This window comes from Equus przewalskii, chromosome 12 (genome assembly GCF_037783145.1).
Source record: "Equus przewalskii isolate Varuska chromosome 12, EquPr2, whole genome shotgun sequence".
Taxonomy (NCBI): domain Eukaryota; kingdom Metazoa; phylum Chordata; class Mammalia; order Perissodactyla; family Equidae; genus Equus; species Equus przewalskii.
The window spans coordinates 9,354,468-9,380,578 of record NC_091842.1 but is presented as its reverse complement, the minus strand read 5'-3'; the positions used below and the strand labels follow the sequence as shown (position 1 = coordinate 9,380,578).

At 53.8% G+C, this 26,111-nt stretch overlaps 1 protein-coding gene across 2 annotated transcripts in view; it reads right to left on the bottom strand.

Moving 5' to 3' along the window:
- The window catches only part of COL26A1 (collagen type XXVI alpha 1 chain), a 160,293-nt gene extending 134,454 nt beyond the window's left edge, over positions 1-25,839 (bottom strand). Inside the window, exon 1 of one of the 2 annotated variants that reach the window (XM_070566357.1) lies at positions 25,393-25,839. In XM_070566357.1, coding sequence (XP_070422458.1) covers positions 25,393-25,766 — 374 coding nt within the window. In that variant the 5' untranslated portion in view covers positions 25,767-25,839. The remainder of the gene's footprint in view (positions 1-25,392) is intronic. The other variant, XM_070566358.1, reaches the window with a different exon arrangement.
- Positions 25,840-26,111: the final 272 nt, after the last annotated feature.

Sequence of the window (26,111 nt, the reverse complement as noted above, 5' to 3'; positions counted from 1 at the left end):
GTTTAAGTACACAGCACAGAGTTGTCAACCGTTGGCACTTGGCTGCACAGGAGATCTCTAGGGCTTATTTGATCTCGGATAACTGAACCTTTGTACCCTTGATGACCTCCTCCGTCTCCCCCAGCGGCCCCCAGCCTCTGGCACCCACCATTCCACTCTCTGCTTCTATAAGTTTGGCTCTTTTAGTTTCCTCATATAAAGGGGATCTTGTAGCATTTGTCCTACTGTGTCTGGCTTAGAACACTGTCCTCCAGGTTCATCCATCTTGTCACAAATGGAGGGATTTCCTGCGTTTTTAAGCCGGAATAATACTCCATTGTATGTAAATACCAAATTTTCTTTATCATCTATTGGTCCCTCGATGGAGGGAAACCTGCTTAATGGTGACAGAAAGTTCCGGCAAGAGCCCAGATGACCGGAAGTTCTCCTGCTTTCTGATCCCCGGAGAGTCAGAGTCAGGACACGGGTGTCGTGACCATGATATGGATGAAAAGGCTGTGGTTCAGATCGGGGACACAGTGTACTTGTTGCCTGTTGCTCCTGTAACAAATTACCACCAACTTAGTGATGCAAAATGGTGCCTACTGATATCTTACAGGACTGGAGGTCGGAAGTCCAGAATCAGTCTCCCTGAGCTCGAGTCAAGGTTTGTGCAGAGCTGGTTCCCTCCAGAGGCTCTAGGAGAGAATCTGTTCCGTGTCTTTTCCAGCTTCTGGAGGCCTCCTGCATCCCTCGGCTCGAGGCCCCCTCCTCGCATCACTCAGAACTCTTGCTTCCGTCATCACATCTCCCATTCCCTCTGACCCTCCTGCCTCCCTCCTATAAGGGCCCTCGGGATTAGGTTGGGTCCACCAGGATAAACCAGGATCATCTCTAAAGTCAGAGTCTTCATTTCATCACATCTGCAAGGTCCCTTTTATCACAGAGGGTAACATACGCACAGGCTCTGGGGATCAGGACATGGACATCTTTGGGGGCCATTATTCTGCCTCCCACGCATGGTTGGCCCCAGACCACATGGGCAAGAGGTGGCCACACTGGGCCTGTGGAGGGAGGTGCAGTTCAGACAAGTGGGCACTGGATCAGGAGCGCCTGTCCCCCTTTTGGCGTTCCTAGATGTCACCATAGGCCTGGTTTTTGGAAACTTGCTTCCTAGTTAATACAGACAACGTGTGGTTCAACATAACTGATGCAAAAAGGAGCTGTGCAAAGGTACCTACAGATGGGAAGCAGGAGGGAGGTGCACATGGCTCAGAAGCGCCAGACCCGCTGCCCTCAGGGCACCTCTGCTCCCACTGTCCCCACCAGCTTGGAGGGCCCCTCCGCCTCTGCACCCACCTCCCACATCCCAGCTCTGCTGTGACACCCACAGCAACTTCTCCCTCCCCCGGCCTAGAATGACCTCTTTCCCCGGCCGCTTACATCCTCCTGCCTCTCAGGCCCGCAGCCCTCCCCACCCCCGCCTCCCTGCGCCCATCCTGCTCTGCATTACTCCAGGAGTGCACCCCACAGCCCATGATGGGTGCAGACACACGTACACATGGCCCTCCCCGCACTGAGCAGACCGCGTCACCCTCGTCTGTGCATCCTTCTCCACTCACCCTCCACTCTCAAGCACCAAATGGGCAGGTGGCACAGCGGCTAAGGGCATGAACTAAGGACAGCCTGGGTTCAAATCCTCGCTACCCCTTATTAGACGTGTGACCCAGGGCAAGCCGTTTAACCTCCCTGTGCCTCAGTTTCCTTACCCATAAAATAGGTCTAATGATGGCTCCTCATTGGTGGGGGTTGCTGGGAGGGATAAGTGAGCAAGTGTACCAACGTGCGTAGAACACCTCCCCGCACATAAGAAGCACTAATTAAGTGTCTGCCGTTGTAATTAGGTATTTAGGATGTTCCAGCCACTGTAGTGTCCAGGCTCAGGAAGTTTATAGTCCAACAGAGGAACACGGATATTAAACAAATACTTAGTTACAGAGTTAAAATAGCAGGCAGCGGGATTGCACGCCCCTGCCTGTCTGGGGCCCCCGTGGATCCACATCAGCTAAAACAGTGGCCGCCCCCTGCCCAGCCGTGCACCAGCCGTACCTACACTTGCTTCCGAGTCAGCAACAGTCAACACGGGCTGCCACAGGACCCTGCGCATCAGCCGTGTTTCTAGCTTCTATGAACTTCATGCTTTCACATCTGCCTCTGGGCACACACCAGACACGCCTTGTTCTGGACAATGCCACGACACACCTGAGGCACCTCGCCTTGGCCTCCTGCTCCCTCATTGCCCGCCCTGCCTGAAGTCCTGCCCCCCGGGCATGCATTTCAAATACTCCATCCAGAGTCCACACCCCAACTACCTCCTCTGTGGGTGTCTCCCTCGCAGGGGCACTGCCCGCCTGTCTCAATTCCCCAGGGCCAGGCACTAGCCGGCTAGGGGCAGCCCCTGCACCCAGAGCCTGTTGACATTATCCAAACGAGCCCATCCTAAGCCTGCTTACCCTCCCTCACCTGTTCCTTGCAGCGAAAATCACAAGAAGGCTCTTGCTCCACTCCTCCCACTCTGCCTCCTGACCAACGCTGGTGCTCCCCTGAGTAGCCCTGTGTGGCTCGGCGTGCCCCCTCCTCTTGGGAACTGAGAGTAACAGCCATCTAGACCTCACGTAGTCTAAGAGCACACTCTATTTTAGAACACCTACCACCCCATCAATCCACACACAGACCCTAAGCTGCATACGCAGGATGTAAAGCCAGAAAACACACAGATTCGGGCCCCGGCCCGGCCACTCCCCAGCGTCGCGTCTTTGGACAAGTCCCTCTTGGTCTACCCGCCCCGTTTCCCGGTGGTGGGGGCTCAGGGGGAACAAGACCCGCCCGTGAAATAAGGAACAAATGCAGGCGCGCGTGGTCAGCCTAAAACTACAAAGGTGAACATTTATTCCCAAACCAAAGCCTCAGAATTTGGAAGCCCTCAAACATTGGGTCCAAATGCAGAGGTGGCTCCCGCCCGCAGAGTCACGGGGAAGACCTACGAGGAACATGGAGACTGTCCTCTCCTCCCGAAATCTCCTGGTCCAGCCACCACTCCACGGGACCTGGCTGACACACACGGCGCCCCCCGCAGGACACACAGGGCCTGGGCGTGTGTCTCGGCCGTTGCCCGGGATGACTTCGCAGCCCAGACAAAGTCAGGCCCTCAGGGAGGTAAACAACAACAGGAAACCCCATCAGGTCCCCGTGCTTCCAGCAAAAAGGCGGGGGACCCACGTCCCCACACACTCCCACATTCGCTTGTGAGTCAGCAAACTGCCCCCAAGGCCAGAGAAACCTCCATTTTGTGCTAGAACCAGACCCCACAGAGGCCCGTGTTTGCCTTCACCATCTGCTCCACCTCGGAGGGCTGGGCCTCCCCATCCCCCTTTCCTTCCGAGGCCTTGTCCCCCACGAGGCTTCTGCCCCCACAGCCAGGCCGCGCTGGCCTCACACAGAAGGCTTTCGTTAGCAGGTCAGGCCAGAGGGGCAGGGCGGGGGCAAAGGCCATAGGCCAAGCAGGAGACCTGAGGAGGGGAATGCTCTCCTGGGGGAGCCCTGAGCCACGCCGGGGGACAGAGGGGCACAGAGCTGGGGGTTCTGTGGGAGCCGCCCACACACACACACAGCCCCCTGCAACAGGCCCTCAGCTTCCCAGCCTCAGAGAAGTGGTTCCCAATCCCTGAGACCTCACCGGATATTTACATTGAGGCTGTCTCAAGGAATTTTCTGGAAAACTCCCCCTTCTCCACCCACTCCCACTTCAAAGGGAGAGGCAAGACCCCAAAGCTGGTGGCCTCCTTGGCTTCTTTAAAGTGGCTTTTGGAAAGCTGGCCTGGCGGGAACAAGGCACAGATGAGGACCTCACTCCAGGAATCGCAGACCTGCTATGGAGGAGGAGCGAGGGCCTCAGTTTCTCATTCCTTGTTTTTGTACCCAGTTCTTTGCACCTGTGACTGGGCAGCATATCTGGTGGCCCATGTCACTCCCCTCCTTCCAGGCCTCCAGAGGCTCCGCGCGGCCCCCAGGATGATCCACAGCTCCTACGCCTGGCAAGGCAGGCTCTCCATCCTTGCTTCCCACTCTTGTTCTCAGAACCCTGGCCTTGCCATGCTAGGCCCCCTCCCACACCCTCTCTGGGCCTTTGCTCACTCCCCGCTCTCAGCCTCTTCTTCCTCCAGAGTGCTCTGGGGTACCTCTGCCTCCTCGCGTCCCTTTGTCCAGAACTGTGTGGCTCCGGCCCTGCTGTGATCATTGTTCATTTATTATCCTAATCGGGACGTTGAAGGCAGTGACCCTTTCTGGATCATTTCTGCACACTCGGCAACTGACACAGTCCCTGGTAAACCAGGGCATCTGTAATATCTATGGAATGAATGAAGATGGCTTCTTTGAGGCTCCTGGGCACATGCGTTAAAAGAAAAGGCAGGACCCAAAACCAAATATACTGACCTTCTTCCTTAATACAGCCTGTGTGACCGCAACTCTGCAAAGTATGGATAATAAATACGTAAAGAAATAAATAAGCAAGCACATTCAGGGCAAAGATCAAGAAGAAATACGCCTCTTGAAAATGGAATTATATAGAATGACCGTAAGAGCCAACAATTCCACTTCTCGGAATATATCCAAAGGAAATGAAAACACTAGCTAGAAAAGATATATGTACCCTCATGTTCACTGCAACATTATCTACAATAGCCAAGATGTGGAAATAACCTAAGTGTCCATCGACGGATGGATAGATAAAGAAGATGGGGTATATACATATACAACGGAGTATTATTCAGCCATAACAAAAACAAGGAAATCCTACCTCATGTTCACTGCAGCATTATCTACAATAGCCAAGATGTGGAAATAACCTAAGTGTCCATCGACAGATGGATGGATAAAGAAGATGGGGTATATACATATACAACGGAGTATTATTCAGCCATAATAAAAACAAGGAAATCCTACCATTTGCAATAACATAGATGGACGTTGAAGGCGTTATGCTAAGTGAAATAAGTCAGACAGAGAAGGACAAATACTCTATGATCGCACTTATATGTGGAATCTAAAAAAAAAAAAAAACCCACCAAACTCATAGAAAAAGCGGTCAGATTTGTGGTTACCAGAGATGGGGGGCGGGGAGGGGGTATTGGAGGAAGGTGATCAAAAGGTGTAAACTCCCAGTCATAAGATAAATAAGTACCAGGGATGTCACATACAGTATGATGACTATAGCTGACCCTGCTGATTGATATATAGGAAAGCTGTTTAGAGAATAGATCCTAAGAGTTCTCAACACAAGGAGAAAACGCTTTCCTTTTTATTGTATTGATACAAGATGATGGGTGCTAACTAGCCTATTGTGGTCACCGTTTCACAATATATGTAAACCAAACCACCATGCCGTACACCTTCAACTTAGCCAGTGATGGATGCCAATTCTTTCTCAATACAACTGAAAAAAATGGAATTACAGGGAAAGGAAAGTCCAACAAATGGCATTGGGAAAAGCATGAAGTTAAACTCTCATCTTACACCACATACAAATATTAACTCAAAATGGATCAAAGACCTAAACGTAAGACCTAAAAGAATAAAACTCTTGGAAGAAAACATAGGGCAATTGGATTTGGCGATGATTTCTTGGATATGACACCAAAAGCACTGTCAACAAAAGAAAATATAGATAAATTAGACTGCATCAAAATTTAAAGCTTTTGCGCATCAAAGGACACAATCAACAGAGTGAAAAGGCAACTCGTGCAATGCGGGAAAAAACTGCAAATCGTATATCTGATGAGGAATTAACACCCAGAATATACAAAGAACACTTACAACACAACAACAGCAACAACAACAATCTAATTTTAAAACTGGAGGGCTGGCCGCGTGGCCGAGTGGTTAAGTTCGTGTGCTCCGCCTCAGCAGCCCAGGGTTCGCCAGTTCAGATCCCGGGTGCAGACATGGCACTGCTCATCAAGCCACGCTGTGGCGGCGTCCCACGTAGAAGAACTGGAATGACTTACAACTAGGATATACAACTATGTACTGGAGCTTTGGGGAGAAATAAATAAATAAAGTACTTAATTAAAATAAAAATAGACAGGGGACTTGAACAGACATTTGTCCAAAGAGGACATACAGATGGCCAATAAGCTCAGAAAAGATGCTCAACATCACTAATCATTAAGGAAATGCAAATCAAAACCATAATGAGACACCCCTTTACACCCATTAGGATGGCTCCTATCCAAAAAAAAACCAAACATGTGTTGGCAAGGATGTGGAGAAACTGCAACATTTTGCACCATTGGTAGGAATGTAGAAAGGTGCAGCCGCTGTGGAAAACAGTATGGCGGTTCGTCAAAAAGTTAAAAATAGAATTACCATATGCTCCAGCAATTCAGCTTCTGGGTATATACCCAAAAGAACTGAAAGCGAGGGCTCAGAGAGATATTAGGCAGCCACGTGATAGCAGCATTATTTACAACAGCCAGAAGGTGGAAGAAATCCAAGTGTCCATCGACGAATGAATAAACAAAACGACGTATGTATACAATGGAATATTATTCAGCCTTACAAATGGAAGAAATTTTGACACATGGTACAACCTAGATGAAACTTGAGGACATTATGCTGAGTGAAATAAGCTAGTCACAAAAGGACAAATACTGTATGATTTCACTTACATGAGGCCCCTAGAGTAGTCAGATTCACAGAGACAGAAAGTAGAATGGCGGTTACCGGGGGACCGGGGGAGGAGGGAGGGGAAGTTAGCGTCTAAAGGTGTAGAGTTTCTGTTTTGCAAGATGAAAAGGGTCTGGAGAGGATGGTGGTGATGGTTGCACGACAACGTGAATGTATTTAACGCCACTGAACTATACACTTAAAACTGGTTAAGATGGTAAATTTTATGTAATGTGTATTTTACCACAATAAAAAGAATAAAAAATCTAAAACTGAAAAACATAGAATTATAAATAATTGCTTTCTTTCCACTTATGCATAGTTTCCAAATGATCTATAATAAATATCATCAGGAAAAAAATAAACCTTTTTTTTTTTTAAAAGAAAACGTGTCAGGCCCCTTTCACCTAAACATCTGTGCTGGCCACCGACCTCCAAGCCCCCATCCCCTGCTCACAGGCCTGCTGGGCCACCGGTTCCCATCAGCCTTCTCTACCTGACACCAACATTTGGTTTCCATTCCCAACTCTTCACATAATTCTTGGAGATCAGCGCCTGCCGGTTTCGGGTCCAGCGGAAAGAAAGCGGCCCTTGGGAGGGTCAGCTTGCATCCCGTGGGGGTGGATTTGGCTCGGCCAGTGGTGAGCCGCTTTGCCCAGACGCCTCCAGCCCCCAGAGCCCATCCATCCTGCAGGCTACCCACCCACTGTCAGCAGGGCAGGCGAACTTCCTGGTGCGCTGTAACCCAAACCGCTCCCCGCTCCCCCCGGGCACGGCCAGGCTCTGTTATTAATCTTGGGGCAGATCCTGTGTCCAAAACTGAGACAGCTGTCCCCACGTGCAGCTGCCCCAGGCCAGCAGGCAGACGATTTCCAGCACTGCCGCCTCCCTGCCAACGGTCAAGCAGAAAGCTGGGCTGTCCTGCCAAATCTCTTGCTCATGCAACTGCCTGGCCCCTCACACAGCATCAGGGTCCACCAGGCTCTCTGTTCACTCCCGGGTCACTCCAGGTGAGAAGGCAACCCAGACCCATGAGCTCCGGACCGACCTGGACTTCCCAGCCTGCAGGGCACACACAGCGGGGTCCCGGTGGGTCCTGCTGTGGTCGAACCAATAAGGGATTGTTTCAGCCCACATTCTGCACTCAGTCTTGGGTCACCTGCTGTGGCAGACAAAGCCATCGTGGGGTCAGCTGGGCTCCTGACCCCAAGGGGCTTGCAGCCCAGCTGCAGAAGACGCACATGAAACAAGAATGAAGCAAGCCAGGACAGGACCCAGGGGGAAGCTGCTCATGGCGGCCACTTGGCCAGATGCTACACAATCCAGATGGCGGCACGACCAACTCCAGGGGCCACTGTTCTCGCCGGACTCCAAGTGCAACACACAGCCCTCGTTCAAACGGCTCTTTTGCTGCTCCCACAGGAACTGGCTGCAATTAGTCCCATCTCACAGATGGGTAAACTGATGCACGTTACCAGTAACTTGCCCACAGCTGGAGGGGGAGCCAAATTCCGACAGAAATTTGCCTGACTCCAAAGTTCTGTGCTTTCGGGCCCGCCCACCAGCCCAACTTGGCTGCGCCTTTATAAAGTGACCCGCCCACCTGCTCCCAGCTGGCAGGTGCCCACCCAGCATGAACCTGCTTGGCTTTGTCACCTCTTTCTGGCTCTGTATTGATGGCGGGGATAGAGTGATAACCCAGACAGACAACCCCAGAACCCCCAAACCTTCCCTGCTAAGGCATCCCAAGATCCCAGGCATGCACGATTTTGGCCTCTGCATTCTCTGGGACACAGCTGTGACTCAGTCCTGGCCGTCTCTATGATTCCCCCACGGGCACACTGACAGGCACAGGAGGACCAGAATCAGTGCACACGGCCAGCCCCAGCCCGTATGGGGCAACTGGATAGCTAACCCGTGGACTAAAACACAGCTCGCATCAGTCTCTAAAAGCGTGTCAGGCCACTCTGAAACACTGCTCTCTCACCCTTACGAACGCTTTGGGCCACCTGCGGTTTTCAGGGGATGCCATCCGCCTAGGACATCTGTGTGGAAGGATGTAGCTTGTCTTCTTAGCTCTGCTAATCAAGATGGCCCTTGGTTTTCATTTTAACTGGACAAACCTGGCAGGGTGAGGGAGGAAACTCACATGCTCCCCATCCCGACCCCCAGCATTTGGACCCCCTCAGACAGATGCTGGCCTCTGTTGGGGAGAAAGAGAAAGACCAGAGAGAAGCTGACAGCTCGCGGTCTACGTCCAGCGCTGTTTGCAGGAAGAGCAGGTGGCTGCTGCTGGGAGGAGTGGGGACAGATGGGTGATGATGGAAGAAACAATGAAGCCTTAATTCAGAATGACTGGCCCAGAATGACAAGGAGTCTAGAATCCACAGTCCATTATTAGGTTCCTTCTGTAATACATGGCAGGAGGCAGGGGAGGGAAAGGTGAATGAATCCTGGGTCCTCTGATTCCAAAAAATATCCTTTCTATAAACCAAGAATTGGGGCAAAGATATCTTCGTCTTTTAACCATGTCCTACATACCTCTGCCTCTCTTCAGAGCGAACAAGGAGAAGGAAAGAGGGAGCAGAGAGGACGACTCCGGGTGAGACCAAACCATCATCTGTTCTCCAGACGCCCTTTCTCTCTCTTAAAATGCCTCTGCCGGGTCACCATTGTAGGAAAAACGAAGCTCCATCCTTCTAGCTCAACCAAGATTTTGACTTACACAATGATCAACACACACACACACACACGCACACACACACACACATTGGGAGCCAATAGGATCCTCTACCTCAAAAATCTTAGAGAACAACCTAAAAACCATTAAAATAATTTTTATTTTTTATTATTTATTTATTTTTTCCTCCCCCAGCCCCAGTGCATGGTTGTACATCCTAGTTGTAAGTTCTTCTGGTTCTTCTGTGAGACCTGCCACACAGCACGGCAGCTGACAGGCGGGTTGTGTGATCCTGCCACCGCAAGTCAAACCCAGGCCGCCGAAGCAGCAAGAGCATGGAACTTTGACCACCAGGCCATCAGGGCCTGGGTCTCTAAAACAATTTTTTTAAATGCACGTAGCTGGATATAAGACCAACATGTCTATTTGCCAGACAGAAACCCTTAGAAACATCAAGGAACAAAAAGAACTCGTTCACAATAGCAATAAAGACTACAAAATGCCCATGAATAAATCCAACAAGATCTGGATAAATGGAGCAGCACACCTCGTGCCTGAAAAACACACGAGATTATAAACAGTGATTCCATTAATCCACTAAGTCAACACAGCCTAGATCAAAATCTCAGCGGCAGGCTTTATAGAACTGGAAGAGATGATTCTAAAATTCACCCAAAAGAAAAAATGTAGCACAGCTAGGAACATTTGGATAAAGATGAACAGCCAAGCAGGAACTGCTCCATCAGCTAACAAAACATACAAGAATGATTAAAAGTGTGGTTTTGGCCCCAGGTCAGATTAAGGCTTGAGAAAAAGGACCAGTTTACTATAGGATACAAGTGGCTCTTCAAATTATTGGAAAAGGATGGATTATTCAATAGAAATCAGAGAGGGAAAGGTCTTTGGGGAAAAAAAAAACCCCTAAAGTTATATCCCTACCTCACAGCCGACGTAAAAAATTTGGGTGGGAAGGCCATGATGCTCTTATCATGACTCTTCACACAAGGCTGAGTCTTAACAGGCTTCTGATGCTCAAAGCCACTGTCGGTCTTAATACTGTTGGAAACCTAGGATCAATCCGACCCTGCAGGGCCCCGAAAGTCTGGTGTGTCTTTCCCTTTTCGCTTCTGTTTGTGTGGTAGGTTAAATAATGGCGCCCCAGTGATGGCCTCACCCCATCCCTGGAATTGTGCTATCTCACACGGTAAAAGGGACTTTGCAGGTGTGATTAAATTAAGGACCTTGAGGGGAGGAGGTGACCCTGGATTGTCCGGCTGGACCCAACCTAACCACACCGGTCCTTATAAGATGGGGGTGGGGGCCAGGAGGATGAGAGTCAGAGAGAGAGGAAAGGTTGGAAAGAGAGGTTAGAGGATGGTCTCTGGAGATGGAGGAAGGAGCTTTAAGTCCAGGGATGCTGGCAGCCTCTAGAAGCCAGAAAAAAACAAGCAAATGACTTCTCCCCTGGAGCCTCCAGAAGGACCAGCCCTTCGAACAGCTTTCAGCCCAGTGAGATTTATTCTGGACTTCCGACCTCGAGAACTGTAAGATAATAAATCTGTGATTTTTAAGCCATGAAGTTTATGATCATTTGTTTCAGCGTCAAGAGGAAACTAACACAGCTGGCAAAGCGGTTAGTCCTTTCCTGAGTCCCCTCTGTGACCAGGCACTCTGCAAGAACCTAGAGGTATGGCACCAAACAAGATGGATGGGATCCCTGGCCTCACAGAACTCACAGTCTCAGGGTAGACAACTATTGACCAATTATCAATCAGTTATAGGATTGACTTATAGTTATCATGAGCCTCTACGTCCAAGAGCAAGCTCGGGGGCATTTAACCAAGGGGACTGACCTCACCTTGGGGGATAGCTAAAGGTTCCCTGAAGACCTGATGTTTAAGCTGATCTTTGAGCTTTGAGCAGGAGTTAGCTAAGCCAAGAGAAAGCAAAGACTGATCGAGGCAGTGCAAAGGCCCTGAGGCAGGAAGCAGTTTGAGATTAAAAGGCAGCTGGTGGGGAGCAGAGCACCCAGAGAGACAAGGAACAGGTTGTGGGGGGGGGGTCTGGATGAGCTCCCTCCGGGCCCCTGATGTAGGGGTCTCTCCCGCCTGCTCAGCTGCCTCTGCAGGAAGGCAGATATTCAGAGCTCTTGTGCGAAGAGTTTCAGTGTCTGAGCTAATTGTCAGCATCAACCACAGGACAAAAGACAGGAAGAGCCTGGCAGACCCTGTAGAAGCCCAGGATCCCATCACCCAGAAACAGCGGGTGTCCAGCAGGCTGAGCCCTCTCAGATCCGGAGACTCAGCCGTGTGGCCAAGTCAATCACAGAGGGACAGGAAGAGAGAAGTGCTGATTCCCCAGAGAAGCCCTTCCAGGGGAGCAGGAATGACAAAAATGTCAGATGCCAGAGGCAACTGGCCGGGGCGCAGACGGCCGGAGCCAAACCAGAAGGAAACCGCCACCTTCTCGGCAAAGGCTGCCCACGTGAGACCGGTGTCCGGCAGGCCCTGGCGCCTCCGGGGGCCGGCAGGGACCGCAGGCAGCCCGCAGCGGGGCCTGATTCCACAGGCTGCTCCCTGGAAGAGGGAAGCCCGAGGCTCCCACAATAGCTCCCAGCAGGGCAGACCCTCAGCCGGGCCCCCCGAGTGCCAGGACCTGGGGGGCTTCTCAGCCACTGCCACCCAGGCCCTGTCCTTTCAGAACGAGGAAGGGCGTGGGGGACTTTCAAAGAAAGACATAAAATATTTGGGCTGCAAATCACAGCCAGTCCCAGATGCAAACCACTTACACACACACAGAGCAAACGACCATCCTCATGCACGTGTGGGTGCCTCCCGCCCCCTCTCCCGGGGCCCCATCCAGGGAGCAGGAGCACGCTCAGGAATAATTAGTCTGCATATTTCACAAACACATTTCCTCACTTGATCTCGGCCCAATCCTATTAGTTTCATGTTACTTGTGAGTCTACGAAGGGAAGCGCTGGCTGGACTGTGGCTCCTGAAGGGTCACGACAGGCCGGCTGCAGGAGACACCTGCCGGAGAAGCCCTTCCCTCACTCCGGGGCCACACGGGGTTCCCTGGGACACGAAGCTCATCTGAACTCCTTGGCCACCGACCTTGCCGTGGGCATCTCAGGCCCCCAGATTCTCCAACCTCCTCCCCACTTGCGTTCTGGGGGCGGCCCTCTGTGCTCACGCTTCCCCCTCCAGTGGCTGAGGTTCGGCTGGGAGCACAGACAGGTCCCCAGCCCTCACCTGCGGCCTTCAAAACCTGAGTAGGGTCCTCAGGGATTCAGAAAAACTGAAAGGACCCTTGATTCTGTATTTCTTGGCTCCTCTGCAGCACCACGGTGGGCGACGGCAGGGTGAGGTTAGAAACGACCCCAGCCGGCGAGAGAGCTTAGGACCAGCTCCCGGAGGGTGAGGGCAAAGTGCTGAGACTTTTAACCTTGACCCGTAGGCCAGCGTTTCCCAAAGTCTGGAGTCTGGAACACCATCCTAAGGAAACGCTCCCCAGAAAAGGATTCCAGGCCTCAGATGTCTGTGCAACTCCCCATTTCCCAAGCTTGGCAAGGCCGGTCGGCACGCTACCCTGTCTGTGAAAGCCTTTATCCTTTTCCACGGCTGCACAGAGTGTTCACCTGATATGGTCCTAAGCATTTTATTAATATTAGCTCATGCAGCCCCAGAACGACCTGATGAAGTGAAAACTAAGATCACCCCCACTTTACAGATGAGGAGCCTGAGGCACAGAGAGGTCAGTTGACTCAGTCGGGGCCACCCAGAGCTGGGATCCAGCCCCAGGCAACCTGGCTCCAGAGTCTGCTCTTTAGGCCCTCCCTCTTTATTCAGGAAACTTGAGCTTGGTTCTAAGCACTTCCCAAGCTTCTCCTCGCAGCTTCTGTTAACACCTGACGCAACAAGTTCCGGAAATATCCGGGCAGGGGAAGCTGGCGAAGGTCAGGGGCAGCACGGCCGCTCCCACCTTCTTGCAGATCCCTCTGGAGGCGGCTGTGGGTGGGGCAGACAGAGAGGCGCACAAGGTGGGCGCCCTGCTTCCCTCCTCGAGTGTGACAGCATCAACCTGGCCCGGGCCCAGCTCCTCGCAAGGTGGTCTCGTACAGGCCACCAAAGAAACACCGAGACCCCGGTTTCTGGGAGGCAGGAAAGGCTGAGGACCCCGGACTCCTGGGAGAGGAGAACAGTGTGCCATGTGTCTACATCCCCAGGATCGGCTGCGGGATTCCAGAAAATCCTCTCACAGTTCGTTATTGTTCCTCTGGTCCCTGGCGCAGGCGGAGTTGGTCAGGGTCCAGCTCATACACGGTCGAAGCGGCAATGAAGTGTCGGCCCAGCTCAAGCCAAGGGAAGCCTGGAGCGGGGTTCTCGCTGCCTTAGGAATTGTGTCTCTGGGAAAGGATTTTAAAATAACAGACAAGCTGGGATGGGGGAGAGGAGACTCAGAAAGCCCTGGAGCCTTTGAGAAAGGCCCCACCAGATATTTATATCGAGGTCATTCCGCATGATTTTTAGGAAAGGTCCCCCTTTTCCACCCTCTCCTGCTTCAGAGGAAGAGGCAGGATCCCCTGAAGCGGTGGTTCCTCTGAAAGTGGCTTCCAGAGCCGGCCCAGTGGGGATAAAGCACAGGCAAGGACCTCACTCCAGGCCCCCTCAGAACAGCAGACCTGCACAGAGGCAGAGGCCCCTGCCTCAGTTTCCTAGAGGAGAGAGGTCAAGGCATTCGTTCATTCATTCACTCAACAAACAGCCCTTGAATACCTCATGTGTGCAAGTCCGGGGCTAGATGCTTAAATTCGGCTACAAAAACCCCATGGAGGAAAAAGATGAGTATTTTACAGAAACGCGAGGGCTTGAGCTCTGCGTTTTGCTGCCTTTTCAACACTGAGAAAACACGGCAGAGTCTTTGCAATGCTCCCAGGCTCAAAGCAGCTGGCTCCCGGCATCCCCCAGAGCAGTGGGGACAGCCAGGAGGCCCAGTCCACAACCTGTCCTCGCCTGTGCGCGGCCCACCAGGTGGCCAGGTGCTGCCAGCTATACAGCCTCAGAGGTCCCTCCTCCCTCGGCACCATCCCCACGGCCTCCGCCCAACTCCAGGTCCCCTGAGCCTCTCTGCCAGCCGGCCCCCCTTCTCCGCTCTCCTGCCTCTGCTGGTCTCCTCTGCACCAGCAAAGCCCCACGGGACCCACTGTGACCGTGCCTCCACATAAAGCCCAAGCTCCTTAGGGTGGCAGAAAAGGGGCTTTGCGCCCAGGCCTCAAAGGCCCTGCCTGCCCCCCACCTGCCTGCAGCCACGTCCAGCCATTCTGATGTCAGCCGCACCAACGGACGTCAGGCCCCACCCCGCGTCCAAGCCCTTGGTCAGCCTGAACGCCCTCCCAGTCACTTCCGAGAACACGCCTGCTCATCTCGCAGGACCCACGGCAGACACTGACTCCTCCAGGACGTCCTCGGCATGTAGCCTTGGTCCACCAGGCCAGCATTTCCCGAAGTATGGAAGCTGGGACCCCATTCTCAGAGCAGGATTCTGCGGCCTCACGTGTTTGTGAGACCCCCTCTCCTCATCACCTTTGCAAGGCATGTTAACACATTTGGTTACAAGCCCAAACAGAGTGTTTACTGCTTGTTTTTCTAAGCACTTTATTAATATTAGTTCATTTAAGCCCTAGAACCACCTTGTGAAGGAAATACTATGATCATTGCCTTTTTTTTTTTTTTTTTTTTGAGTAAGACTGGCCCTGAGCTAACACGTGTGCCCATCTTCCTCTACTTTATATGTGGGAAGCCTGCCACAGCACGGCTTGATAAGCAGTGGGTAGGTCCACACCCAGGATCTGAACCAGCGAATCCCAGGCAGCCAAAGCAGAACGTGTGAACTTAACCAGTGGGCCACCAGGCTAGCTCCGTGATCACCGCCGTTTTACAGAGGCGAAAACTAAACACAAAGACGCCCCAGCTCCCACACAGCCACACTCCCCTGGACGAGTAAGTGCGCACACGCCCTGGCCTGCCCACCCCACGCCACACACATTCACGTCATGGGAAGTTCCACACTTGCTCGTGGGTCTTCCCCAACCGTCTCTGAGCTCCTCAAGGGCAGAGGCTGGCTCTGCATCTTCAGTGGTCTCACTTCCCCCAGCCCCAATCGCACAGCAGGCGCTCAATTATAGCTTCTTGAAGGTAAGGCACCAGAGAACCCACAATCCAGTCACAGGGACAAGGCCTCCCCTGGACGTGGTCATTCGCTCCCCGAGTTTGCAGAGAGCCATCCACGAGCAGGCCTCCGGGGAGAGTGCCCCACCCTCACGGTTGAGTCCCCAGCTCCTGCCTGCCTACTGTGGGCTGGGTGAAGGTCAGGTGGTTAAATGACTGGCCCAGACAAGGACACATTCCCAAGGGGCGGGGAGGGCGGTGGGCAGCGTGGGCGCACATGCTCCTGTCACAGGCGGGCCGCTCAGGGCCAGGCTGGGGAGTAAACGGGAGAAATTAATCCATCAACAGGGAGGGGGAGTGGCAAGTGAGTTCTCAGGACGAAACCACAAGCAATCACAGAGACAGGAGGCGAAGGGACCCCTGCATTTGCCCAGGGCAAGGGGTCTCCCACGGCAGGTCTGAACCCAGAGGGGCTGTGGAATCAATTTTCTTAGTCTGGCAAGTACTTTTTTATGAACTAGATAGAATACCATAAAAAAGAGAGTACCACATATGGTAACAGTAAGTATTATTTTGTGAAACTTGTTTCAGATGTGTGTGTGCGTGTGTGCACATGTACGTGCACTCAGTCACCATATAAAAGGTATTTCTTATTATGGGTCATGGCGAAAGAATCTCAAAAAAAGCTTTTCTCTGTGCTGTGCTCTGTAAACCCGGCTGCCCAGGAAAACGACCGGGGAGGCCATTAAAACACCTATCTCCAGGTCTGGAGCAGGGAAGTCAAGGCAGGCACCTCCCCTTCCCAAGGGCGACCATCCTAAGGCGGACAGGCAACCTTCAAGGGCAGTGCAGACTCTGCCATGGATGCACTAGGATCGGGGTGGTGAGAGGCTCTCCCCTGCTGAGTCACCTGCGGACCACACCAGGCACTGCCAGCCCAGGGCAGGGACGGCAGCCACCATGCCCCACCCCTCCCTGAGCCCACACCAGGCCAGAGCCAGAGGCAGAAGGTGACAGTGGCTACTGGACAGGGATGGAGAGGGGGTGCCAGAGGGTAGGGAGTGAGCAGCAGAGACTCCACCCCAGGGAGGCGGTAGGAGGTGAGAGGTGGGACATGGCATGAGCTAAGAGGCTCAAGTCCCCAGGGTATGCTCCATTGTCCCATCAGACTTCACGTACAAAACACATATTTTTACTTTATTTATGTTTTTGGTGAGGAAGATTGGCCCTGAGCTAACATCTGCACCCATCTTCCTCTATTTTGTATGTCGGACGCTGCCACAGCGTGGCTTGATGAGTGGTGTGTAGGTCCACGCCCGGGCTCTGAACCCGTGAACCCCAGGCCGCCAAGCGGAATGTGTGAACTTAACCACTAAGCCACCAGGCCAGCCCCTAAAGCACAAACTTAAAGATGAGAGTATTGAGAATTTTGAGACGGTGCATGCAAAGAATTAAACCCCAAACATGGGACCCTTCTGAGCATCGGGCCCTGGTATCTGCACAGGTCACATGGCCCTGACGCTGGCCCTGCCTGGGGACACATGAGGGGGAGGGTGGGGGAAGGAAGAGTCCAGATCCAGCAGCGTTGTCATATCAGGATCAGACCCTTTCCAAAACTGACCGCCAGAGTTTCTAAATGGAAAACAAAAAGCAGTCGCAAGTTCTGAATTCCATTCCATCACTTCGTAGAATAGCGTGAAAATGGGTAAAAACCCCGAGCATCCGGCCAGAATACAGCTGTGTTCCTAAAAGAGCTGAAACAAGTCCCCACAAGCAGCCCTGGAGCCTGCCCCCCCTGCCGCTCCTCGTCATTTCTGAAAGGCGTCCGGGCGCAGGGCGACTGTGTGACCGGTGCTGCTGGCACTGCAGAGGAAACTGGGAAGGACCCACATCCTCTGGAGATTCACAGCCTCGGTGGGTCCCTGATGGAGGCGCTCCAGTTCACTCAACACCACCGGCGGAGTCCAGCTCTATTCTGAGCCCCGGGCTGGGTCCCCGACAGGCAGGGGACATCCCGCTTGGTGCTCACAGCCCAGTGGGAGATGACCTGCTAGAAGGGTACTAGACGGGAACGCGACGCTGGGACACTGACCGTTTAACTCAGTCACTGTAATGCAGCCTTTTTGAGTGGGGTCGTTTGGGGAAGAGCCATCTAAGTTTTGAGGATCTGGGGTACACGTGTCCTGGTTCCACCCCTGAGACTCACTCCACATCCCCCCAGAGGTGACATTTACACAGAACTGACCTGAAAGCTGGGCAAGAGGAGCCCCAGCTTGGCGTTGTGCTTTTGAGGAGCCCACTCTGGCCCCCTCTGGCCATACCCACAGGATGAGGAGACTGTGGGGCCCAGGGGACATGACCCCCAGAGCCCACAGCCCCCACTGGAGGCCAAGCACAGGTACCCAGGGGCCTGGAATTTCCTCCCCAAACAGGTGGGGACAAGGTACGGCCAAGTGGCCATTGCCAGGATGAGGAGTGGGGCCAGGACTTGGGCTAGAGTGTCCGCAAATGTGTTCATGACACCCCACTAGGGACGAGGCGTCAGGTGGGATGAGAAGGGAAGTGGAGTGTGGCTCTCCCTGCACCGCCGAGTTCCAGCACAAAATGCAAGGCAGTCAAGAGTTCTAAACGTGAGCCTGGCGCCAGGTCATGAGGATGGTGTGTCTGTCAAGGTCGATGACAGAAAATATTTTATTTAACAGTTTGCAAGGTTGATTTATAACTGTTAAATATTTACACACATGGTGGGTGGGCCTCCATCCGTCCCCTTGCCCCAGGCCCTGCAAATGTTAGGGTGGCCCAGGCTCACAGGCGGTGTGGGCCAGGGAAGTCCACTGTCACCCCGGCAAGGCCACTTGACCCAGCATCATTCAAACGGGGCTCTAAAATGTACCCCACGAAAAAACTGCTGAATGCAAATGGGATAACGCCTGTGGCGGGAAATTTGACATATCTGGCAGAATGATGCACGTGTTAACGCTTTAACTCAGAAAACTCACATTCAAAAATGTATCCTAAAGATTCATTCACAAAAAGATAAGACGAATAAGGCACGACAACATAGAGTGTGGCATCATATGTGACACAAAAGGTTAGAACAACATCTGCTGTCCATCAGCAGAGCCCTAGCTGCTTCAACAAACAAATTGCAAGGAAAAGAGAGAGAAGAAACCTACAGACGGTGTTCTCGAGAATTCCAACTCCCAGCTCTCCAGAAAAAAATCACATCCTCTTCTATCAGCCTGCTCGGGCTGCCCTCACAAAATGCCACAGACTGGGTGGCTGACACAACAGACATTTATTTCTCAGACATAGAGGCTGGAAGCCCAAGATCAGGGTGCTGGCAGATTCGGTTCCTGGGGGGGACCCTCATCCTGGCTTGCAGACGGCCACGTTCCCTCTGTGTCTTCCCAGGCCAGAGGGAAAGAGAGCTCTGGTCTCTGTCTCTTCTTAAAAGGACACTAATCTCACCATGGGGGCCCCACCCTCATGACCTCATCTAAACCCAGTGACCTCACAAAGGCCCCACTCCCAAGCACATCACAGTGGGGGTTAGGGCTCCAACGTATGGATTTTGGGGGACACAAACATTCAGCCCATAAGACCTCCTGAGATGATATGGTAAACGGGGCCAACCAGGAAGCACCCTTGCCTCCCCTAAAAAAAAGATCCTAAATCTAAGCAAAACATTACAGCCGATCTCCAACAGAGAAGAGATACAGGGGGGAGAGGATGAAATTAATGACTCCACTGAGAAGCAACCAGCTGAACCTGGAACGTGGGCATCCTACAGGACGACGGGCCTCCAACAAGCTGAGGGCACTCTCTGAAAGGAGAGAGGACTCTCCTACGAGGGGAGAGACTACAGACGCTCAACCACCAACACACGGACTTTATCTAGACCCAGATTTGAACAAACTGAAAATGAAGAAAGGCTCTTTGGAAAATTGGAGAAGTCTGAATGTGGATCGGATTTTAGATCCAATTATAAGCAATAAGCATTACTAATAATAATAATAAGGACTGATTTTAAGTTTGTTAGACGTGAGGATGGCATGGTGGGGAGGAATCAGGCACGTACTGAATGCTACAAGTGAAATGAGCATGAGTCTGGGATTTGCTTTAAAATACCCTACACACACAAAAAGAATATGAGGGGGGCTGAAATAAGTGTGATGGAATGGTTGGCAAAGCCAAGTGAGGGTACCTGAGGGTTCATCTTAATCTCTACTTGTGCATAGACTTGCAAACTTCCACTGAAAAATTTTTACTTTTTTTTTTTTTTTTTTGCTGAGGAAGATTGGCCCTGAGCTAATATCCACGCCCATCTTCCTCCATTTTGTATGTGGGACCCCGCCACAGCATGGCTTGATGAGCGGTGTGTAGGTCCACACCCAGGATCCAAACCCACCAACCCATGGACCCCGAAGTGGAGTGTGTGAACCACTATGCCACCAGGTGGCCCTCCCCTTAAATACAATATTTTTAAATATCCCCCAGATCAAAATGTTCATCTTCAGAAACAACAGTGACTTATCACTGGGTGCGGTTTTGTCCCCTAGGGGACACTGGGCAGGCCCTGCAGACGTTCTTGGTTGTCACAGTTGGGGATAGGGGGTGCTGCTGGCATTTACTGTGTAGAGGCCAGGGATGCTGCTAAATATCCTACGATGCACAGGACGGCCCCATAGCAAAGGATCATCCAGCCCCACACGTCAAGAGTGCCAAGGTTGAGAAATCTTGAGATAGATGTAAGCAGAATGTTCTAGGTGCTCAAAGGAGGGCATCTAATGCAGCAGGGAAAGCATTCCAAACAAAAGATGCAGCACACGCCAAGAAACAGAGGCGCGACAGAAATAACGAATACAACGTAGCTGGTATAGAGAGACGGAAGATGGGCTTTCAAAAGCCAGCCTTCATACGTAATGCCGGAGGGGCTGGATTTTATCACGAAGGCCAGGGCTGCAAATACATCACACTTGCCTCCACTTTCCTGTCCTCCACTCACGGTGATCAGTAGATTGTCCCGGCACTCCTTCTCAGAGCCTAGGCCCCACCTCAGAATCCTTCTTAACACACCGGCCTGGGCAGCTCCTGCCAGTCGGTGAAAGTTGACCTAAACGTTGACCTCTCTGCCAAGAGGACATAGGAGACGATAGGACACCACAGGGTTTTAAGCTGGCGAGAGAGGGTCTCCATTGCAGCTGAGAAGGGTCCATTGGGCAGCAGTACAGAGCAGAAAGACACACTGCTATGGAAATAAACGGGGCCCCACCAGACAGCAGCTAGGCTGGTCACAGACTGTGCCACAAGGCCTCCCATCACAGGGCTGGCACTTACAGCACCCTGTGGCCAGGCACCTCCACATCCTGGGCAGAGAGGCAGGAAGCCCCAGTGCCAGACCCCATCTCCACTGCCAGGGAGCAGCGGCTTTGCAGAAACAGCCCTCCTGACCCTCCACAGAAAGCTGGAGGGTCCCCTTGTAGTGGGGGGGGGGGGGTGCCTTTCTAGGCAGCTGGGAGAAAGGTCCAGGGGACCGGAAGCTGAGGATGCTAGTGAGATCCGGGCTGGACTGGAAGGCCGTGAAGACCGGACAGGCTCGCGGGCTGAGAGAAGATGGAGTGGGTAGAGGCCTGGGATCAGCGAGGGACAGCGTGAGTGATGGGGGCGCAGGGCCCGAGTCCTGAGTTGAAGATATTGAGATCCTGTATGAGATTCCTGCGGGGGAGTGAGAGCGGGGTATGGCCAAGGAGAGTGGCTGACGTGGACGGAGAGGCCGAGAAGAGTGACACCGGCCATGGGGGAGCCACATAACTGGACGTCCAGGTGCCAGGATAATGGCAAAATGGGGGCCGGGTAGAGAGTGAGCAGGTGGCCTCGAGGGGGGAAGTGAGGATGACCCATTGCTGCAGGTAAAGCACAAGGATGGAACAGGCCCTCCCCTGGTGAGAGGTCCAGAGAAACTGTCACTCATTCATTAGTACCAGCATCATTAAAGGTGCGGCCTGGAGCAGAGCACCCAGGGCACCTGGATGACCCACAGGAGCCTGAGGGACGGCCTGCAGCACAGGGGTCCATGTCAGCTGGACAAGGACCAGCATCCGGGGTTAAGCAGCTCAAACTGTCTCCTGACCACAGTGGGCACGGCCGAAGGATGCAGGCTGGGAGGAACGAGGGCAGATCTGCGTTTTGCAGACCCAGCATCCGTGCCTCCCCTTCTGCTCTCAGCGCCTGGAACACGTGCCTCTTCCAGGGCAGACCCTGAGCCAGTGTGCCCACTCTGAGGCCAAGGGGTGTGGACTGAACTCGCATGTGCAGGTTGAGGGGTCCAGAAGCCTGTGCATGAAGCCCCTCACAGTGTGGGAATAATCCGGGGTACAGGGTGGGCCAGGGCCCAGGCCGGCCCTCCCCGGCCACCACTTTCCAGACCAGAATTCTAAGCCTTCCTCACCTGGCTTTGGCTTTCCAGGTCATTGTGAAAGGGGACTTGTCACACTTGAAGGATAGAACCTACTTATTGAACTGTTGGCTAGCTTGATTCGTAACCTGCAGACACGTGGCTGGAGTGAGCGGTTTATGGAATGAGCACCGTTCTTCAGGGGGAAGGAAGCAAAACCAATTTTGTCCGTGTCTCCTGCCCACACTGGGTGTATTCATTCCCTCCTCTGCTGAAATCCAGGTAGGTCCCACAGTTCTTCTGGTTTTTCTCTCTCTCTCTTTTTTATTTTTTTGTGAGGAAGATTGGCCCTGAGCTAACATCTGTGCCAATCCTCCTCTAGAATTGTGTGGCTTGACGAGAAGTGGTAGGTCCACGCCCAGGGTTCTGAACCTGTGAACCTGAAGCATGTGAACTTAACCACTACACCACCAGGCCGGCCCCTTGTGGTTTCTCTTAGTCAGAAGAATACTCCCGTCCAAGAATTAATATTATAAATTTCTCTTTTATCCAAATTAAAACTTCTTCCTCCTCGAGCTGGGGGCTGTGCAACATGGGATGGGGGCAGGCCCACCCCTTGCGCCCTGTCACTCACTGCCGTTTTGGCCTCTTCAGGGTGGGACATAGAGGTATAAAGGAGGAGACAACAGACAAGACCCCTAATAAACATCTGTGGAAGGGAGGGGGGAGGGGAGGGGGGCAGGGAGGGAAAGAGACAGGAAGGAGGGAGGACGGGAGGGAAATGAGTGAGATTTGCATACTTTGAAGAGTTTCCCAAACGCATTATCCCATTATCCTTACTAGGGTGGAACGGAAGAACTGGGGCGGGGAGCTGGGCGCTCCATCCTCGCGCAGCCCTCCAGGCAATCACCAGTGCATTTCCCTTCAACTTTTATTTGGCATCTGAACTCTGTGGCTCACAAAAACCATTAGCGGTCCACACGTGGGGCTGCAAGATTCTACTGGAAACAGGCCTCTAAGGAATATGGGTCCTCTTCTTCTTTGCAAAAATAGCTTAAACAGAGGGGTCCACCCTGGGCTTCTGACACAGGTGACCAGGGTAAGGCAAGAGGCCCCCAGCACGTCACACCCAGACGCCCGGCCCAGGAGGGTGTGCGCAGGCAGGCACACATGCAAACATACACACACACACACACACAGAAAGGAGAACACAGAGCACATCCAAAATTCAGACGCCAACGGGCACAACAACCACGGAATAAACAAAGGTTATTTATCAAGAAACAGCTCTGTTGCTTTGCCCATCAACGGAGACCAAGCCACTGCAAACACATGTATGCAGCTAAAGCTGTGAAGAGCGCTGTGTCATGGGCTGTCCCCAAGCCCTCTGCTCCCAGGGCTCTTGAATTTCAAGGACATGGGCCACCTGTGACTGATGGCTCATGAGACACACGAACATGTGACACCCGGGCCAGCTCAAGCCTGCATTGCCCACGCTGGGCTTTCCGTGGAAGGGCTCAGTTACCCTCTGGAGCATCCGTCTCAAGCATCTGGAACCTTCTCCGAGCCCCCTTAACACCTTCTCGTATCCTATTCGGGAATCCATTTCCCACAGATTCAGCCGGATCCTTCCTGAACCTAATTACACCTTCTCCCTGCTCCCATCCTGGTGGGAAGAGTTCTGGAAGACAACCACATTTGTTTGGGCCACTTTCTATTTATGATAAACCCATCCCTTCAAGGTTTCTGTGGACGTCCCTGAGTTCCAGTCCACCGGACGCCAGCAGCCTGGTCCCCAGTCACTCCCTCCCTTCACAGACTTCACGGCTGGCTCCCCGCGGCATGCACATTCCAGGCTGCGGGAGCCTTTTTTCCCTTCCTACACTTTCTAATTACAAAAGTAATACAGGAACATATGCTCCTTGCCAAACATGCAAACCAGACACAAGCAGAGACAGGAAAAACACAGGAGCCCTCTTTACTCTCTCCCCTGGTCCAGCTCCAGGTCTCTCTATAGGTAACTGTCGGAAAGGGTGTCCTACAAACGTTTTCCTGGGCATTCATATACCTAAGTATACATAAGACTTTTTTCCATAAATGAGATGATGTTAGCCATATCATTCTGTAACTTGAGAACCCTATTTTATAGACTACTCTCACATGGAAGCGAGCAGAGGCCACACTACTGTCGGTGTTGGGAGAATTAACACCAACAGAAGTCTTGGGTGAGTATTTCCAAACAAAATGAGGGACATAAAGTTGCATGCAAAGCTTCCAGAAGCACTTTTATGCTTTTCTGAGTCTCGCCTTATCCGGCCATGAAGTGTTCGTTCTTCCCAGCACGACGCATGCCCGTCTCCCGGCCACAAGACATCGCCCGTGTTCATCGGCGTAGCCCTCTCGCGTTTGGTAAACACCCAGGAGGAGAAAAAACCGGGACCTGTCTCTGGCCTTCCTCCGTAAAGATGGCAGTGGGTGCCCTGGAAAGCACAGGATTTGGAGAAACAAGACAGGAGGTGGGTCCTGAGCTGCCACCGACTTGGGGACCTCTCCTCGGTTAGCGGAAAGATAATACTCAACAGCAAACCCCGGAGTGGTTCCAGGATCCAAAGAGACGGAGGGTACGAACGCAGGTGTGTGTTCTAGAAGGCTATCGCGGCAAACGAGGCGCTCGGCAGCTCTCATTCGCATGCTTTCGCGTTTTCTGGGGGAAGGCAACGGCGGGGCGAGGACACGCTCCCCTAACCGTCCCGGGGTGGCCAGGGCGCCACCTGCCGGCGGCGGCGGAGGCCGTCGTGGGTCCCGCGGTGACCCCGCTGCTCCTCCGACCCCACCGCGGATGCATCGATCGCGGCGGCTTCCATGCCCCCAGGTGGCTAGCGAGCCGCAGCCGAGGCCCCTGTGGCCCCAGCCCCAAAGACCGAACGGAATCGCCCCTCCAGTGTCCCCGGGCGGCCGACAGGAGCGACGGGGCACCCGGCCTTGGCAGCCCCGGGACCTGCTTCCCAACACAAAGCCGGGCCGCGCAGGTGAGCTTGGCGGAGCCACGTGAGCCGGGCAACGTCCCGGGACGCAGCCACCGAGCACCGGCGAGCCGCGGTCGCCCCGCCGCGCGCCCCCTCCGCGCGCCCCCGCCGCAGGTTGGAGCCACCTCCGCTCGGAGCCGGGAGCCGAAGGGGCGAAGGGTGGGAGAGCACGGAAAGGAAGAGAGAGGGCGGGCGCGGCCGAAGCCCACCGCAGTCCCAGCCCCGCACCTTCAGTCCCTCCGCCCGGCGCCCCCAGCCCCGGACCACCCCGATCCCCAGCCCCCGACCCCCAGCCCCGTCGCCCCGAGTCCACAGCCCCCCAGTCCTCGGCCGTCCCGCGTCCCCGGCCCCCAGTCCCACTGCCCCAAGCCCCCCTCCCGCGCGCCCCCGGGCCCCACCGCCCCTCGCGCTCACCGGCGGCCCGCGTAGCCGCTGCCCGGGGAGCCGGCGGCCGGCTCGGGGTAGCCGTGCTGCGGCAGGGCTGCGGCCGGGAAGGGGTAGAGGAAGCCGGTGGCCAGCGCCGAGCCGCAGAGGCAGCAGCACGCCCAGGGCAGGAGCAGGGCCAGCTTCATCTTGCGCGGCCGCCGCGGGGCCCCGGAGGCCCGGGCGCAGGACGGGCGAGAGCGCAGCGCGGCCGGCCCGAACCCGCGCCCCCGCCGGCGCAGAGCGAGCGAGCGAGCCGGGGCCGAGCCGAGGAGTCGGGGGGCGCCCACGCCGCGCCGGGGCCGCCTTTTCAAATTCGGCGAGGTGGGCTCTGCGCCGTCAAAGGGGGCGTGGGGCTTTCTCATTAACCCTCGGCGGTCCGGGGCCCAGGAGGCGCCGTGGCCGCTGAGCCCGGGTTCCAGCTCCGCAGGGGGTCCCTCGTGCCCGGAGAGGCAGACCTTGCGCCTGGGATCCCGCACGCACGCTTTCTAGAACTTTCGCAAGCAAAGGCGATTCGAGCCCACAAACGCTTGTGGAGCCCCCGCCCTGTGCCTGGCAGTTTCGCCGGGGCCAAGTTGTTTAATCTCCGCAACATGGCCCTGCGTGTTAGGAGGTACCACTCCCATTTTTCAGAAGTGGAAACTGAGGCTCAAAAAATTTAAGCCAGAAAAATACCCACTCGTTGTCCAGGGCTCTTTGGACCGAACCAT